General features: G+C 41.7%; 1 protein-coding gene and 1 long non-coding RNA gene across 3 annotated transcripts; both read right to left on the bottom strand.

Annotated features, from left to right (window-relative positions):
* LOC110436903 lies at window positions 3308–5634 on the bottom strand. 2 transcript variants are annotated; one of them, XR_002454810.1, is made up of 4 exons: window positions 4428–5634; window positions 4294–4337; window positions 4063–4212; window positions 3308–3470 (listed from the first exon to the last, which is right to left on the bottom strand). It is a non-coding gene; the product is annotated as an uncharacterized LOC110436903 (long non-coding RNA). The 2 variants fall into 2 exon arrangements; XR_002454809.1 differs by having other exon boundaries at window positions 4089–4212.
* On the bottom strand, window positions 12411–16317 carry LOC8077846. Its single transcript, XM_021464593.1, has 3 exons — window positions 15900–16317; window positions 13081–13183; window positions 12411–12803 (listed from the first exon to the last, which is right to left on the bottom strand). Exons 1-3 carry the CDS (start codon window positions 16236–16238, stop codon window positions 12694–12696), a joined length of 552 nt encoding a protein of 183 aa, XP_021320268.1. The 5' UTR covers window positions 16239–16317; the 3' UTR covers window positions 12411–12693.

The following is an 18914-nucleotide window of genomic DNA, read 5'->3' as shown; positions in this document are numbered from 1 at the left end:
ATGTTTTAGAATTTTTATCATAGCATCCACATGTGATAACATGTTATGTCGCCAAGTTTCGTGATTTTCTGAGTTTGTTTTCATTTTATATATTTAAAAAAACGATTTCACGCAACTTGGTCGACATGTTTCGGGGGTAAACGTTCGATATTTCATGTGGCTTTCTACATACGGCCTGGAAATACACTAACAATCATGAATGTCAAGATTGAAATAATTAAATAATATTATTTAATACACCTGTAGTTTGAATTTGAAATTTGTCGAAAAATTAAACAAATTCAAAAAATCCAAAAAATATAACAAAGTTATTTCAAAATGAACCAAACTTTGGCATGTAGTTAAAAATAGTGTAGGTGTGCCACAGAAAGAAAAAAAACATGGATACAAAAAACAAAAAAAAAATTGCCGAGGGCCCATGCCAGACCCTCGGCAAAGAGGGGAGTTGCCGAGGGCAGGCTGGTGGGCCCTCGGCAAAGTCGGACCTCCGGCAGCGCTTTGCCGAGGGCTTAACTATGGGCCCTCGGCAAAGCCTAACGCCCAGAGCCGCCGTTACTCTGGGCCAACACCGCCGAGTGCCCCTTCTTTGCCGAGGGCCCGACCCTCGGCAAAGATGGGCCTTATTGACCGAGGGCGTTTCTCTGCCGAGGGCCCGGCCCTCGGCGAAGAAGCCTTTGCCGAGGGTCCCTCGTTGCCGAGGGTCGGCCCTCGGCAAAGATGGCCTTTGCCGAGTGCCCGATATCCGGCCCTCGGCAAAACAGAAAACCCTCGGCAGCGTTGCTGTTTCCACTAGTGATCGAGTTCTGCCTTCAGCGGATATATAATACAGATATATAGCAGTATAGCACCATATGTACAAGCACTGCCTATTGAAACGAACTCAGGGTCTAGTTTAAACACCAATATATAATCAACAAAAAGGAGATTCTTTGATCGTGGTCCTAAACGACAGTGTGACTTTTTTTAAAAAAACTTGAGATTATGTATATGACGACCAGAATATAATTGTGAGGGGACCGAGATCGACAAGGGCTTAACGGGCCTGATCTTGTAAACCTTTGACTTACAGATTTTATAAATTAATAGGCAAAATGATTTTTTTGTGACCTAGTTACACGTGAAAGAGATAAAATTTTATATTATCAGCACTTGCAGCTTTGGAAAATGATAAAACTTGTAGACTCTATATGGATATGCACAAAGGACGCGATATGATGATACTATAGCACGTATATATAACTAACCAAACCAAATATCTAAATATCAATTATTTCATCAGCCCCAAAAGAATGCAATTCTGGATATAAGTAAGTTTAGACAAATATCTAATGAAGATATTATAAAAGAATGTGATTTAATTAATTTGGTTGGTTTTAAGCATAATATTACCTCCATACTCGAAAAGGAAGTCGTTTTGGACAAAGTTTCGATTAAACATTGAGAATATAAATCATAGATAACTTTCAAGTTATTGAGTATGAAAATACGAAAACCATATCAACAAATTTGCCTGAAACAATACTTTCATAAAATTATACATATATTATTTTTTGATAAATATTTTTATAAAAATAAGAAGTCAAAGTTATACTTTAAATATCGCTTCGCTGTCCAAAATAACTTCTTTTTAGTACAGAGAGAATATGTGAAAGAACATTTAATAAAGGCATGAGTAGCCCAGCACCGTACTGCTGGCGGTATTTTTGTTTTTTTAAAGTAAAGGCAGGAGCTCTGCCGCTACTGCTGGCGGTATAAGTCTGCAACAAGCAGTAGAGATAACATTGTGTATGATATCTGCATACTAATAATTTCATGTATACAAAATTAAATAAACATTTTAATAGAATATACTGCAGATCTTCTGCTAAAAGGTTAAACCTTTGATTCAGTTATTGGTAGTAACTAGTAACGGCAGAAATATATATAGCTACATACTATCCTCTGAAGCCAAAGTTGCCTGCTACATAAAATCAACGAATTTAAGAGGCAACGAGACTAGGAAACTTCATCGAATAAAGCTGAAACCTACCAAAATACAAGCTAAGCTACACTGATGTTCAAATTCACAATCACTTACAGATGCAACAAGTCTATTTGCATATCTGTCTGATAGCAGCTGCCGTGTGCCCGTGTTGTCATCACTATTGGAGAGCATGCGCGTTTATCTATCTAGGGACCAGAGAAAGGCGTTTGTGGATACTCTGCCTCCCTGATTCATGACTTCATGCATGTGATCAGAGTTTTATCTCCAGATGTCCAAACATTGGCAACACGTGCCCAGGACCATGCTCAGGAAGGGTGTGCCTGTTCAATTCAGGCCATGTGGATAAGCTTTGAAGGAGACACACAAGCGGTGATCCACTGGTAGTAATTGTTGGCATGCCTTATATATCTCGAATTCATATATATGGACCTATCTAGTAATACAATTAATTAAAAAATCCAGGAAGCAGATGTACACAAGTCATGCAAAGCTTCAACTAGCATAACTGTATGTATGATGAATTATAAAAATCATATTATTCATGAGAGCTATGATATATATAGCGAAAAAATCAGACTTTTCAGATTTCAAACTAAAGTAAATACTGTTATGGCTGTAGAGTCAAGGTGTTAGTAGTTGACAAGTAACTAATACTAGATCACAACAAGTATTGGAAAACACAACAGCATTAAGGTTAAATTTTACTCCATCATAATTCATAAAGACAAATATATAGCAAAACAGGCACCGTAGCTTTTAACTTAAGTCATGATATACTCCCTCCGTCCCTGAATACTGCTATTTCTAGGAGAAAATTTTGTCCACATATACTGCTATTTCTACTAATATACTCGGACCACCAGCCCATTTAATTTCTCCTCAGAACTTTCGTGGTCCACCAGCCCATTTAATTTCTTCTAGGGAGCAGTACTTTGTTGCATGATAATTGGTTGAGTCTGTTTAGTTGGCATTAAATGCAGCTCGTTGGAACCAGAAAACCATGACTTAACGTGCATGATTAAATGGTGGAACTCAAATTAATGGAGGGTAGAATGGTCTTTTGTTTGCCATACTAATATGTCTGAAATCTGCTAGAAATAGCAGTATTTGGGGACGGAGGGAGTATATTTGCAAATAATCTACCCTGGCAATAACCAAATATAAGCCTATACAGAAAAAAATATAGATGAAATAAGCGTGACTTGCCCTAGCCTACTAATAAGGTCCACATAAAATTGCACCTATTTCCTGTTTTGGAAAGAACATCTCAATCTTTGCAAAAGATGTGTACTTCTAGCCTGATGGAACCGGTAGGACCACATGAAATTGTAATGAGCGTCCATTCCATATTTTGTTCAAAAGCATTGAGAACGACAAACCTCAGACTTTTTCAAGAAGCTAATTATGAAAGGATATTTCATGCCACAATCAATCTAATGTTTTTTTGTGCAGCAAAAACTGCATGGGTGATCCAGATTTAGGACTCCTGCATACAAATGAAAGGACAATTATTATTAATCACCACAATAAGCTGGAAATTAAAACCATCTATTCTAGAATACTATTATAGTTGCCAAGCTATAGTCCAGATGTGTGTTACTGACATGAATCTGCATATACTTAATTTAGGAATTTCTGAAGGATTATAACTATCCATTGCCAATCACAAGAAAATCATTCAATGGTAAAGCCTTAAATAAGAATACTGCGTTAACGTTACTACTCATCTATGTCAGATTGTTGCTGGTCTTAATATTGTGTCATCCTACACCTCGTTCAAGAAAATAAAAGTACAAGAATAATATATATGAGATCTGAAAGGCTCTACTCCATCTTCAATAATTAATAAGATGCATTTATCTGTGCGTGCATAACAAACTCAATTAACTTTGTTCAAAGATCAGGATCAGGATCAGCAATTGAATTCATTCACGGTTTTGGTTTACTGGATGGACGGATCATATATACATACATATACTATATACACATGTAAGATTTTAATTAGCAGCAGTACTATATACACATGTAAGATTTTAGCAAGCAAACGCATATACAAAAAATACGAACAATTACCGTACTTGTTGAGATCTGCAAGTACGCTTACGTAAGCAGGAACTGCAGCTTCCAGATCTGGAAGGCAGGCGCACTGACGCTCCTTTCCTCTTCAGGGCAGGCAGATCTACCTCCTGGAGGAGCCAGCACCACCATGGCTGCCCCAAAAAACCTACCTGCAGCACATGAGATGATGGCACCACTGCAAACAGAAACGTTTCAGATGAGGGAGAAAAAGAAGCTACGGATCAGCTAACCTCAGATCCTGGGTTTTTCTTCGAGTTATCAACAGATCTCGAAGCTACGGAGAGACACGAGGCGAGAACAAGTACTACGTTAGCTAGGTAGCAGATCGATGGAGAGGGAAAGAAGAAGAAGACGGGTGCCGTACCAAGGTTCGGCTACTACAGGCGTGCTTTGGAAAGCCGCGCCGGCAGCGAGATCGGTGATCGAGATCAGTTAATCAATCAATCTATCTAGCACGCGCGCGGGCGGCCGGGCATCTCCTTGGCCCGAGGCATGTCCCCCCTCGATCTCTGGCTCTCTCCCTCGACCTGGGGAAGGGGAAGCCGAGATCGAGACCACACCACGGCCTGCAACGTGAGGCCGAGAGGAAAGCAAGCGAGCGCACAAGCAAAAGGCAGTAGGGAAGGGCATGGCATGCGCGCGCGCATCAGGACGGGAGGGAGCACGCACAGCTAGCTACTAGCCGACACGTACCTTGCTCCAAAGTACGGGACCAACTGCACCACCGCTGAGACGCAGAGACGCCCCGTCCTCGGGGGGAGAGACGTAGTAGGGCGGGCGGCGGTCGTCGTAGTAGTACAAGATAAGGACGAGACCCCCGCCCAAATAGATCGGTGGCCGGCCTTATCTTGCACACTCTCCCTGTCCCTGCGAACCCCTGCTATCCCGTCGCACATAAAGCCACACCAGCTGATCCATTCATTCAGTGGCCTGCAACTTGCAAGAACGCGCAAGAGAGATACAGAGAGAGAGTAGGCCATGGCAGGTAGTAGTGGTGGCAGGGAGAGTCGTCCCCGGCCGTAGAGGTCTGACAGAGAGAGAAGTGAGCACGCAGCAGCAGCTGCATCATCATCATCATTCCTACTTGCGTCGTCTCGGTTCAGATCGATGCAGTCTGCCCGCTGTGTGCTCACTCTCTTCTGTCAGTTAGCCATGGAACAAAACCGACGCCACCACCACCACAAAACCACGCACTAAAGACCAACAAACAAACAACCATGAAGGAGAGTTCGTTCATTCATGTAGAGATCATGCCGATCAGCCGGCTTGGAGATCGATCGATCGATCGATCCGCCGGCCGGACTTGGAGAAGACAGGGCCGGTGCGTGGTTCAGAACTTCAGATCTGTGCGTGTGTGTGTGTGTGTGTGCGCTAGCTAGAGATCTGCTTTCTGCTTGGCTGCAGTGTGGCTACGGCCGGGGGGTTTGTGCCGCGTTATATAGACGGCGGACTGGCGGAGACATGGTCCTCCTGCCTGCGCCCATCTTTTCTTGCTTTTCTGATCCCACCACACACCGCATACGGCGGCCGCCGGAGCTAGGGTTAGGGCCTCTTTCTCTATACGGACTTCGGCTCGATCTGTATCTCGGAGATATCATATCATGCTGCGGCGGGCTTTGGGATGGGGAATAGGGTTCTCTACGGAAAAGAAAGTATAGTTGGGGGATGCCTTCTCATCACACCCATCCGGCTGCAGACACTCGTTTGCAGATTGGTTGATGTCAGTAGGCCCACATTTTGATGGCGTAGATTATCGCGGGTACATCGTTTAGATACGTCTAGCGTTTTAGAAGAGAAACAAATTAGATATTATTTTTTTATAGTGTGGTCCAATTACCGAACGACAACAATAAATCCTATTCTTAGTTAAAAAAGGTACCGACGGATCTACAACACTGCAGTAGGTAGCTATGTCGATTTATCAAGTGGGCCTTACATAGATCATACTCTTAGTTAAAAGAGGTTGCCCACAGATCTATGATATTGCACTTGGTAGACCATCGTGGGTACATCGTTTAGACACGTCTAGCGTCTTTAGAAGATGCAATCAGATATTATTTTTTAATAGTACAGTCCAATGACTGAACGACAACAATAAATTATATTCTTAGTTAAAAGAGATGCCCACAGATCTACAACACTGTAGTCGGTAGACCATCGTGGGTACATCGTTTAGATACATCTAGCGTCTTTAGAAGAGGCAATCAAATATTATTTTTTTAATAGTACGGTCCAATAACCAAACGACAACAATAAATCATGTTCTTAGTTAACAAGGGGTGCCAACAGATCTACGACACTACACTCATTAGTCATGTCTATTTATCAAGTGGGTTTGCCCACAGATCTATGACACTGCACTCTCGGTAGACCATTATGAATACATCATTTAGACATGTTTAGCATCTTTAGAAGAGGAGCAAATAGATATCTTTTTTTTTATCGTGACTGAACGACACCGATAAATCCTACTTTTAGTTAAAAGACGGTGCTGATAAATTCACAATATTGCACTCAATAGCTATATCTATTTAAATAGCCTTTGTATCACATATACTCCCTCCGTCCACGAAAGAGACAATTTCTAGAGTTGTCTTAAGTCAAATTTTTTAAACTTTGACCAAATTTTTAGAAAAACATGCTAAGATTTATGGTATCAAATTATTATCATTAGATTTATCATAGAATATATTTTCATATAATGTGTATTTTATATTATAGATGTTGTTATTCTTTTCTATAAAGTTAGTCAAACTTTAAAAAGTTTGACTGACACGGATCCTAGGAATTGATTCTTTCGTGGACGGATGGAGTATATCATAGTGTGGCCCCATAATGGAACGATAACAATATATCCTATTTTTTATAGTTGAAAAGTGTATATATATATGTTTCGAAGGGTTCAATCAGCTTTTGAATCAAAGGAGTTTCAAAAAAAACCTTTTGAATCAAAGGAAAAAAATTGAATAGAAGCATTATATACTGTAGTCTCTCCTTTATTGGTTATGGTGATATCCGATATGCAATATGAATGATGGTGGCGAGATTTCTCAGGCACTATTCGATGGCACACACTATGTGAAAAAAGCTTAAATCCGCATGTCATGTATAAGAACTGTTAAACATGCGTCTGTAATAAGAATTAACACAGACGTCTGTTGAATCACAAGCGTCTGTAATAAGAGTCTCAATAAACACCCGTCTCTGATTATCATGAACACAGACGCGCATTGCACAGGCGAAAATTACAGACGTTTGTTTGGTGTACACGTCTGCAATATTCTTTCCTCAGACGTGCGTTTAAAGAGGTGTCTGTACTATTGTTTTGGAGCTGTGGGCCTCTAGCCGAATTGGGCCTGTTTGAGTTGGGCCTAGTGTCCAGTTGATATTCTTTTATACTAGACATTTTGTATCATAATAGGAACAGTCCCAAAACCTTCTTTTAGTCTCTAGTAATTATATAAAGGAAAAGGTCTACATAATCCCCCAAACTATCTAAGGTGGAATACTTCATCCCCCAAAGTATAAAAACGGATATTCTACCCCTGAACTTTCAAAACCGATCAAATAACCCCCTAAAGTGGTTTTAGAGGATGATTTTGTCTTTTTCTTTTTTATTTATTTCCGCTGAATCTTTGAAAAAACATAATAAATCACAGAAAAATCATAAAATGAAAAATTCAATTTTGTTGGACTTATGATGAGTAGATCTACACAATGAATATATAATATGGTATACTTTAGTACAAAGTTTTTGTTGTATATTTAAATCTATATTTTTCTATAATTAAAAAGAATAATTCATATATGTAGTTCCTATGGTTCAATTGTGGTAAATTTTTTATGGTGGGCTCATTATTGTATGTCTGAACTATGGTAAAATTTTTGTATCCATTGGATCAAGTATAATTTAGTTATAGATTTATTTAACTTTATTCTTGTTAAATCTATGCTTTATCTATAACTATAACTAAGTTATATGTGATCCAATGAGTATAAAATTTTTACCATAGTTCAAGCATACAATAATGAGCCTACCATAAAAATTTTACCACAATTGGACCATAGGAACTACATATATGAATTATTCTAATTAATTACATAAAAACATAGATTTAAAGCTACAAAAAAAACTTTGTACTAAAGTATATCATATTATATATTCACTATTTAGACCTACTCAGTAGTCCAACAAAATTGAATCTTTTATTTTATGACTTTTTGTGATTTATTATGATTTTTCAAAGATTCAACGAAAATAAATAAAAAAGAAAAAGACAAAACCACCCTCTAGAACCACTCGAGGGGATTATTTGACCAGTTTTGAAAGTTCAGAGGGTAGAATATCTGGTTTTATAGTTTGGGGGGTGAGGAATTCCACTCTAAATAGTTTGGGGGGTTATGTAGACTTTTTCCGTTATATAAAAGAGGTCTCTTGCCTTCTCGTTCTTTAACAATGTGACTTCAAAGTCTTCTTCGGTCCAACCCTCGTCTTCCTCTTTATTAAATACACCCTCAAGTACCAGAATGTCCAATTTCACAGATGACTCGGGTCCTAAAGTGACAACATGTCCAGTGTTCGCATCAAGCAGCACAACATGAATCACTGCTCCCTGCTCGCCTTTACGAGGTGCTCGTATTTATCGACTTGACGTAGGTGCTCGCATTTTCTATATATATATATTTTAGGATCAAATATGTTATTCTTCTGGTGGTAAATGACACACCCTTAACAGAAAGATGTTTTGTATTTCCTCCATCCCAAATTAAAAGAATCACAAAGATTTATGTCATCAAATAGGTATTGGTTTAACTTTTTTAATACCAAGTTTGACTGGAGTAAAAAAAGTCAAACGATTTACAATTTGGGATGGAGGGAGTACTATCTTATTATATAAATTTGGTCAAATTTAGGATGTTCGGAATTTATAATTCATAGAATGACTTATAATTTAGAATGGAGGGAGTATAATTTTACTATGTAAAGGATACTTATAAGTATATATAACAAAAATTTATGGTTTTCTCTTAATATAAATAAAAACCATAAATTTATACTAATAATATACTAATAAAAATGTTTGATGACAAATGTTAGGGGTAGTAGTAGTAGTAGTAGTAGTAGTAGTAGTAGTAGTAGTAGTAGTAGTAGTAGTAGTAGTAGTAGTAGTAGTAGTTTAATTCTTTTTTGAAATTTGGCATTGTTAAATATTAAAATGTATGTCGACAAAGAGTATACAAAAATATATTAAGGAGTAAAAAGAATTTATAATTCTATGAATTTGAAAATCATATGTATAGAATTTTTATTTTATTTTAGTCCAGAATTGGTACTGTTTAAAAGGATATTTAAAAAAGTATAACAAATAAAGACAAAAAATTGTTAAAAGGATATTTAAAAGTATAACAAACTCAACCGAAAGGGAGCGGGCAGAGCTATTGGCCCAACAGGCCCAATATAGTTCACGATATGCCTTAGGATTATGTGAGAAGGAGTTCAATCTGGATAGGAGAGCTTCGCTTTTTAAGTTGATTGTTCTGTCCCTGAACTAGCGAGGTGGGATATAAAATTGGCAAGGAATGAGCGCCTGTGACCCCTTGGTGGTGTGTACCATCAGTATTTTGCAAATGGGCCGGCCCAGTTCGATTCGCCTATAACCTAACAAGCACCCGTGACCCCATCCCCTTCCCTTCCGCTTCCCATTCCCCTTCCCATCGAGTTGACCATTTGCAAGAGCCAGCAAAGAGAGGCGCGGCGGTGACGGCGGACTCGCCGGCGTCGAAGATGGCCAGCGGCAGGCGCGGCCACAACTCTCGGACCCAAGCGCGGAACAAGCTCGGCCAGTTCTCCCCCGAGCCGGTCGTGGTCACGGTCACGGACTCCGACTCCAACAACGACTCTGGCTCGTACCTTGACTCCGACTTCGACCGTGACCTCAACGTCAATGAGGCGACAGAGACAACAGCTGTGAAGCCATTGGTATGATTTAGGGTTACACATTTGTCGGCCTAGTTGGGATTTAGGGTTTGAATGGGGGATTTAGGGACAAAATTGGTTTGAATGGGGGATTTAGGGACAACATCATCGGGAAATACTAGAAAGCCAAGCGCGGCGTTGCCGCACTCTTGTTGGACAAACCAGCCAGTGGATTTAGCCTAGTTCTTTTTGCTTGACCGACTGGTTAATATAATTTCTGAATGATTTTAATGATTTCAAAGTATGTGTTATTGTCAATAAGAACGCTCCTTGGTAGCAGACTGCATGATAGGATTAGGAAAAAAAAAGAGTTAGAGCACAGGGACATATTCATCTCACAAGTTCATTGACAAGAGAACATTTCATTTAATAGCCTAACGACATTGAACCAAATGTAGAAACTTATTGTATCTAGTACTTATACAAAATTAGATGACCACTGGCTAATAAATTAGAAGCAATGAAGAAGTTTATTTGTGAACTCGAAATAAATTGACTGTAACTAACAATGTGATTAGCTCTTATCAGCTTCCTTCATTTAGAAATCTTGTGAAGCTCTAAATCTTGTAACAAATTACCGAAAGCTTCAACATCTATCACAACTATGTATCACTGGGATGCTGTATTCCTGTTCTTGCATGTTTGCACTATATGGTACCAGACAGTTATGAACTAGGGAGACTCGCATGTTGTGAATGCTTGTAAAATTGAACTGGTGTTTCCGTAAATATGATTTAGGGTTACACATGGTACACAAATGTACTTAACAGATTTATTCCTTCTAATTTCAAGGCTCCAGGAGCGGCGTCCGGCTCCAAAAGGGCATGCTGCAACACCAATAAGAAGGCTCCAGGAGCGGCGTCTGGGTCCAAAAGGGCATGCCGCACCGCCAACAAGAAGGCTGCAGTGTCCGTTGTCAAGAAGGCCAAAGGGGTAAAATCTGTAGAAGAAATTTTAATTTGCTGCTAAGACTCCTCTACGTATTTAAGCATGTAGTGATAATTAAGGAGATAGGCCAAATGGTTAGCATTTGCTTACATCATTTTTTAGATTTACACTTTACTGATCCATTCTTACTAATTTATTCCAAACAGACCAGCAAGCCATCATCTTTCAACAGTGATACATCGTCTTATAGTTTCTACACCGACCCAAGCGATGACAGCTCCGATGACCTGGCTGACTTATTTGAGAAGGCAATGGAGGACATTGACAAGAGGATCGATAAGCTGTACCGTACTGTCAAGAAGAGGTTTTTTCCAAATGACTAGACTGCATTGTAAAGCGCAACATGTCCAGCTAGTGCATGCATGGTGTAGTAGTGCATGCTAAGTTAGGCTATGCTGGTTCCTGGTGATGCAGATAGTGCATTCTCTTTTGGTGTAGTTCCTGGTGCATGGTGATGCAGACTTATCTTTTGGTGTAAATAAATAAATGTTAGGAAATGAAAAGACTTGTCTAATGGGAATCAGTAGAACTATGTCGTTTAACTGCTTGGACCTAATATATATAAGGCAAATGAGTTGCTTGGACCTAATATTTCTTTGCTTTGTGTGTTGCCTATGTGTCTGACTTGCTCAAAGTTTTGGATGTTAGTTTTTGTGAGGTTTAGACTTTACTGTTGGCATACTCAGAAATAATAGTGCTTAATAAAAAAATGATAGTTCGTGTCTACTGAAATACAAATTTCTCTCAAAACACTGAAAGCATCCACATAGGGATCAAAGAAATAGAAAAAGCTAAATCATTTATCAAAAAAGAACATCATCTGAATCATCTCTCAAAACACTGAAAGGAGGGACGACTCCATCACTTATATAAGTGTCATCTGGGTCTTCGTCTTCATCAAGGAAATCGTGTTCAGGTACAGGCATTGCTGTTGCAAGAGCATGCTCAATAATAGAAGCTTGAACAGTAACCCCATCAAGGCCAGACCTACTCCAAGTCATGACATCTCCAATTTGCTGTTGAACATTCATATCTCCCACACCTACATCACACTATGTAGCAAGCTGAACTTCTCTGAATGTTGATTTATCGATAAATTTCATGCCTACACTGAAATTTGGTACTGAAGTACTACCATCAAATCTTAGGAATACCATACACACCACTACACCAGATGTTTCATCATATTAATCATCACATTCATCGGTGATGCCACACTAGAATCACATTCCTCATTAAGACTAGTAGGACATGGATTGGATGCTCAACATTGACTTCATGTCCTTCATCAAACTACCACCAATCCTTTGGCATTGAATTTCTTCCTTAACTACTTGACATGAGCTCTAATTTGGACTGCATAATCACCGTCCATAACTGAATCAGCATGCACAGCTGATTCATTAACTGACAAATCTTGCATAATCAACTCAATATTTTATTCAGTGCAAATGGTGCTAAAAACATCATGGAACCATTCAAAAAATCATTACATGTCCTCAACGAGTAAAAATAAATGTCCTCAAACATACAAAGCTGAAAAATATTACAACATCTACATAAAGCATGCATACTTTGACTCACACGTTTGTCAAGACTTATTCATTAGCCCAATGGCAATAGTAGGCGCAGAAAAACATGGTGGCAGGCCCTTTCGATGACATTTCTATGCGATTACGAATGAGCATAGTTGAATATCTCCTTTCTACGATGTGCTTTTGCTGCGTTTTGGAGGTCTTGAAGATGATACTTGCTTCCCTTTTGAGTAAGGTAACCGGACCGGTCCACCAGGTGGTACTTCCCTACATGAAGTACCTGCAAGTGTAGAGTGTTTCAATTACAAAACTGTTATAACTACCAGCTATAGAACATAGTCATGCAGCCTAACTTAATTGGTTGTACATTTAAGGCCATATTTTCAAGGTCAAAAAGAGTCATGCAGCCTATAGAACATAGTTGGGCTCATTCTAAACATGTTATGCAGTACTATTGGCCAACTTCCTCTCTACCCATTCCAACCCAGTCAAGAGTGGTTTCCTATACTCAGCCCCATTGCAGTACTTGTCCAGATGCATAGGATACTCATACATACCGTGGCTGAAACCAACTGCATTGTTAATTTTATCTAGGACCAGTTTAAAAAATTGGTCCTCCCATTCATCTTCAGAAACAACCTCATCAAGTTCTGCATCCCTCTGCACAAATTAAAAAAAACAGTCAGCACTTCTTCAACTCTATATATATGGCAACAACTCACATTCAATAAACGCACATATTTCGATCAATAGTCATCTTGCATATTTCTGTTTTCATTCAGGAATTTAGTTGGAGTACAGAAAAGTAGTAGCAGCAGCTGAACTCTCCTTTCATTTCCAGACTAGAGTTTTACTGGATAACCTATCTGGGACTAATATAAATTGTAAATACAAAGATAACTAAACTTATAAAGATAACTGGGCCGAACTTTCAGCCCATCGGCCCTGGCAGCCTGTTGGCTGCCCATGACAATAATACAAGACATGTCAGAACTAGACCTGCAGTGAACAAATGCCTAGACCAGGCTACAGTGCATGTTTCTCCAAACAGATAGGAAAGCTCGAATTTGTATATGCTTTGGAATTTGTGACTGTAGTTCATATAGTTCAGTATCCGTGTTAAAAACATCTGTATTTGTGGATGCTCTTATAGCTCATTATCATCATGGTTTTGGTACTGAACTACTGATATAATAATAACACTATTTCCTGAACATCTCTTTTGATGAATCAAACATGCAGTTCTATATGTGATCAATTTGTTCTATAGTTTCTTTGAAAAGAAAAATGGACCAAACTTGGAAATATGTGGCATAATGTTAAGAATAAACTAGGCACCCAAATTGAGTCCTAAGAAAAACACAACGATCAGTGATAGGCTGAGCTCTTAGGACTAGAAACCGACTAATGTATAGGTGAGAACAGAAACCTACTTATGTATAGGCCTTGGACTGTCGAGACTCGAGAGTTTGTTTCAAATTTCTGTATAGGCTTTCTGTTTGTTTCGAATTTCTGATCCATGCTGTATTCCTCTTATCAAGTTGTGATGGTGACTTCGGGTGAACTGCAATCATCGGATCAATCACTGAATGAATCTTTTTTGCCCCTTTTGCAGTGACTTAGGCTTGCTTGGCCCTCTCTTTTGCCCTTTTGGTGTGCAAAAATCAGTATGGAAAAAGAAGCTATATACTGGTGTGCAGAATTCATTGTGTGGTTATGGTTGTCAATATGGTTGCTGGAAGTAGTGGATGGAAGCTTTGTAAGCATAAGCACTTGACTGAGTTCTATAGGAGCAGCAACACTTGAAAGTAGTTGATGGAAGTAACTGTGTTGTGCTACGTAATTAAACTGCTGTACAATTAAGTTGATTTATGAATGTCTCTTAGCTTCTATGTTTTATTGTGTTTTGAAAATACAATGAACTGCTATGTACGTCATTTTGCTGTTTCGTAGCTGAATGGTGCAGACTGGCTTTCCTAGCTGTGCTGCATCTGCGCAGGGCCGCGAGCACATGGAGCCGGCGTGGACAACTGCATCTGCGCAGTGACAATGGGGCAGGGCGGGGCGGGCGGGTAGCTTTGGGTTAACCAACCAATATCAGGGCAGGTTGGGGCAGGTTCACTGGATTGTTTTTGTGGGCAGTGGCAGGGCGGGTGGACGACTCGTCAATTGCGCGGTGGGTTGAGTCTGGGGAGGGTTTGCCCCCACTAGCAGGCGTACCCCCTTGTATCATTGTCTGAATCTACCTGTAGGCCGCTGCCTTAGTCTCTGATTTTTTAGAAGAAAAATAAGTGCCATGGATTTGAAACCAAAAAAGAGGAACAAACTGTGCACTGCCAAAACAAAGATGGCACTATGCTGCTACATATGCATTTCTTTTCATGCATCGATGCTGCTTAGTAATTTGCTTGTGTAGTTAGTTGTGTTTCACTTATCAACTCCAACAGAAAAACTAATCTTCCTTTTGCTTAGTATGTTAACCCTTATCAGACTAATTAGTTTTGGCACCATGTTTACAGATCAATGATGTGTAAATGGAGATTTAGGGCAACTACTTGCAAAGCAACACCGGTGGTCTTCTTTTAAGGTTTTGTGGCTGTTATGATGTGTGTGCAGTGACAACATAGCCACCGCCCATTTGCCTCCTTGCAAGGATGGCGGTGTTGGGCTTGGAAGAGCCGGACTATACCCTCTCCCTGCCAAAGTTGCCTTCGCGAGTCATATGGGAATGACAGCATATGCCTGTGGTTTTGTGTGCGTGTCCTATGGTTCAAGTTGGTTTGTTATAATAGAAATGGCAGCATGTGCCTCGAAATGAGAAGGGGGTGAAATCGGTGATGGACAGTGTTTAATTAGTGTTATTCGAAAATACGTAATGTGTATTTACTAAGCTTCTCATGCTTATATCTCATTGTAGAGCTTAGATTTTATTTTCACTGTATTCCAAATCAATGATTCTTGCAATATTGATTTTAACGGAGACTAGCTGAAACTTGATAATTAGTTGCAAGGTCATAAGTGCTTTGCAGTTTAAAATTCACAATAAGATATGACATGAGGCAATTTCTAATTTCATATCTGACTTTGCATCGAATATGGTATGAAGACTTATGATTGGTCACCAAACATCAAGATTGCAATATCTTTTGGGGTAACAATATAACACACTCATAACTATAGTATCATGACATTATGCTTTCCAGTTGCAACGCACTGGAATTTACCTAATACATCATTTCATTGCATGGATAGAAGGGCCTAATGGCCAATGGAAGTGTTTCAAAGGCAATAATTCAGTTAGGACAGCATTGATTTGGCCAAGAAGGAACTTGGATGTTTGAAAAGGATCGCATCGAGAGAATGGCCAAGAACATACCTTTAGGAGTGGTTTGCGTCGGATGCCACGTGGCTGTGATCCACCAAAATCCTCGAACTCGGCATAGTGCTTAACGAGTTTCAACCTTCCAGCCGGGTCGGACGCCATGAAGAACTTGGTCGCACTTTTGGAACAGGCGATATCCATCACATATGGCCACAAATCGGTTTGTTCACTTGCACCACACGCCCTAGCCATCTGCTGCACTTGCTCAATCCTGCTTTCCAGTTTCTTCTGCTTACGATGGAGAAATTCCTGCCTAGATTCCCAGCTGCTCTGCATAATCTCCAGAAGTTCTTTTATTCTCTTGTCAATGGACGTAACTTCTTCTGGGCTCATTGACTTCTCGTTCGGGTAGGATCCAGTGCAGCGTGCGCTGCCGCTGCTCCTACCGACATTGCTCCCAGTGCTGAGCAGGGTTAGGTGGTCACCATCCTCATCTTCTGGCTTGTTCTCATCTTCTGGCTTGTTCTGCAAAACACGAAACAATAGGATCAGAAGCAATAACAGATCAGTAAACCTGGGAATGGTTTGGGCTAAAACTGGGTTTTTAGTTTGGTTTTCATTTGGGTCTTCACGATTTGGGTGAAAACGGGGTAAGGTCAGTGCATTGATTCGACCTGGACTAGCTAGTCAGTGAACCAGTTCGGCGATGGGTCCAGTGTACGTCGTTGTCTGCCGACCGCGACCACGTCCAGGTAGCAGATGAAGCCCTCGCGCACCCGACCCGTGGGCAGCGCGACCACGGCCTCCTTCCTGCTCGCGGCGTGCGTGTTCTGCCAGATGGGGTCGGTCTCGGCCAGGTACTCCAGCAGCAGGGTCCAACCCCGGCCCGAGGAACAGGTCCCCGAGCGTCAGGCCGGCCGTGGCGGCGCGCGAGAAGGGCATGGGCCTCCGGTCTTCCCCGCGGTTCCGCCCGACGCCCGTCCCTCTGCGCAAGGGGCCTCCGGGCGGACAGAAAATACAAACAGATCCCTAGACCCTTTCCAGTAGAAGACACTCCAGAAATCCCCATCACCAGGGATCACAGGCTCCGGCAATCACGGCCGACGACAAGATCGGGTAAGCTCCATCGCGCCAAAGGCTTTGAAGCTAGGAAGCCACAGAAGACACTCATCCCCGAAGGAAGCACGAGCGATTGGGGTGGGGTAGGGGGTTTCCGCGCAGATCAGGGGAATCATACCTCCAAGGTTTCGGCGCAGGTATATGTTGTGTGGAGGCATGGACGGTAGCTGTTCTCGTTGCCCACGGTGGAGTGGATGCACTTCTCCACTGGTGGCGCCAACGTCCTGGAAGAGGTCCCTGCTGGCGCCGGCGCTGTCGAATTCTTCTCCTTCCTCACCTCAAGCTTCTTCGCCGCGCCCCTCGTTGGCATGAAGTGGGGCGGTGACGCTGCCCAGGGAAGGCGTTTCTTCTTCAATGCTGAAGAAGAGGGCGCCGACACCTCCTGCTTCACCTCCGTCAATGGGGGCGCGGCCGAGGACGCATCGGTAGGGGTACATCTGCGTGGGCAGTTCACCCCCCCCCCCCCACCGTCTCTGGGCCCGTCATCTGGAGGGTATTGCTCAAAGGGTATCGAGGGTGGGTGCAATGAATTTAAATAGCCCGGCGGGTGGGGAGAAAAAAAAAAGAGATGATGAGGTCTAAAAAAGTTTGTTTAGGTAAGGGCTAAAAAGATAGTTTTACCCATAAGAAGAAAAAGTAAAAAAAATAAAAGTTTTGTTTATTTATTATCATTTGTCTCTTCTATTAGAGCCTTTTACCTATGTGTCAAAAAAAATACACTGAACTGCCATCGGAAAGATCAATCCGACTAGTGTGCCATCTCTCAACTTTATTTTTACCTGTGTTCCCTCCATATTGTGTGAAAGTGCTCCGTTTGGGTGGCCTGCCTAAGCAGCAAAATGTCCAAAATGCCCCCATGTTATTTTTCTCATTTGCTTCCCACCCGCTCCGCCGCAACGCGTCGTATCGGTATCGACGGCTCCGCCCCTCATCCTTCGTCGCCTGCCGCCGCCGCCGCTCGCAGTCCGGCACCCCCCCCCATTCCCCACGCGGCGCGACTCCCCCACCCGGCGCCCTGTCTTAATTCCTCCCTACGCTGGTGGCTGCACAGAGCGTGGATTCATCAGAGGATAGGGCACCGACCCCCCCAGTCCCTCTCCAGCCCTACGAGTAGCCTCGTCGGCGGACGAGGCACGCCCGCGTCCTTGTGCGGGGATGCGCTGCCAGGGCGGTCGCCGCCGTGTCCATGCTCGTGGGCGTGCGGTCGTGCGGCCAGGGTCGCCCTCGCCACGGTCCCCGTCGCCGCTATCGCGTCCATGCGCGGGGGCGCCCCGCCAGGGCCACGCGGGGTGGAGCGAGACGCTCACCGCCGCCGTTAGCTCCTCCTTCACCTCCTGAGCCGACTCGCGCAACACGGGGCAGGGAAGGAGAAGAGAGAAGACGGTGAGTAGAGGGAGAGGAAAGGAATGGTGAAGGCGCAATAATTCATTTTTTTTGTTTGGAGGTCATACACCTAAATTCTAAAAAAAATAGAGGCCTAATACCTAAGTCAACTTTTTTGAGGGCCTTATACCTAGGCAGATGCGAAATATTTTTATATTTCGCAAATATTGTTCAATCATAGACTAAATAGAGTCAAAATATTCGTCTCACAATTTATACAGACAAGATTCGACATAACAGAGAATCTTGAAAACTTCGGTGGAAACTAAACGCTAATTCTCCCAAAATAATAACAGCAGGGAAGGTCCAACATGCGGTCACTTGCGATGTAAAGTGCACTCGTTTGGACTGTAGGAGTGCAAGAACAGGAAAAACTCAGAAATTTTGGATCTGAGGCCAGATTTCTAAATTCAAGAAAGAGGCCAATTTCCTAAGAGCAACTTTTTTAGGCCATTTTCATAATTCTCCCATTTTTGGCCACGCTACATTGTGGCCGGTTTGACAGGTTCGGTCCGCGAGGGGTCGTGGTGCATTCCAATTGCATGTGAATTTGTAGAGCTTACCAAC

The sequence above is a fragment of the Sorghum bicolor genome, chromosome 7 (genome assembly GCF_000003195.3).
Source record: "Sorghum bicolor cultivar BTx623 chromosome 7, Sorghum_bicolor_NCBIv3, whole genome shotgun sequence".
Taxonomy (NCBI): Eukaryota; Viridiplantae; Streptophyta; class Magnoliopsida; order Poales; family Poaceae; genus Sorghum; species Sorghum bicolor.
This window is presented reverse-complemented; position numbering and strand designations above follow the sequence as displayed.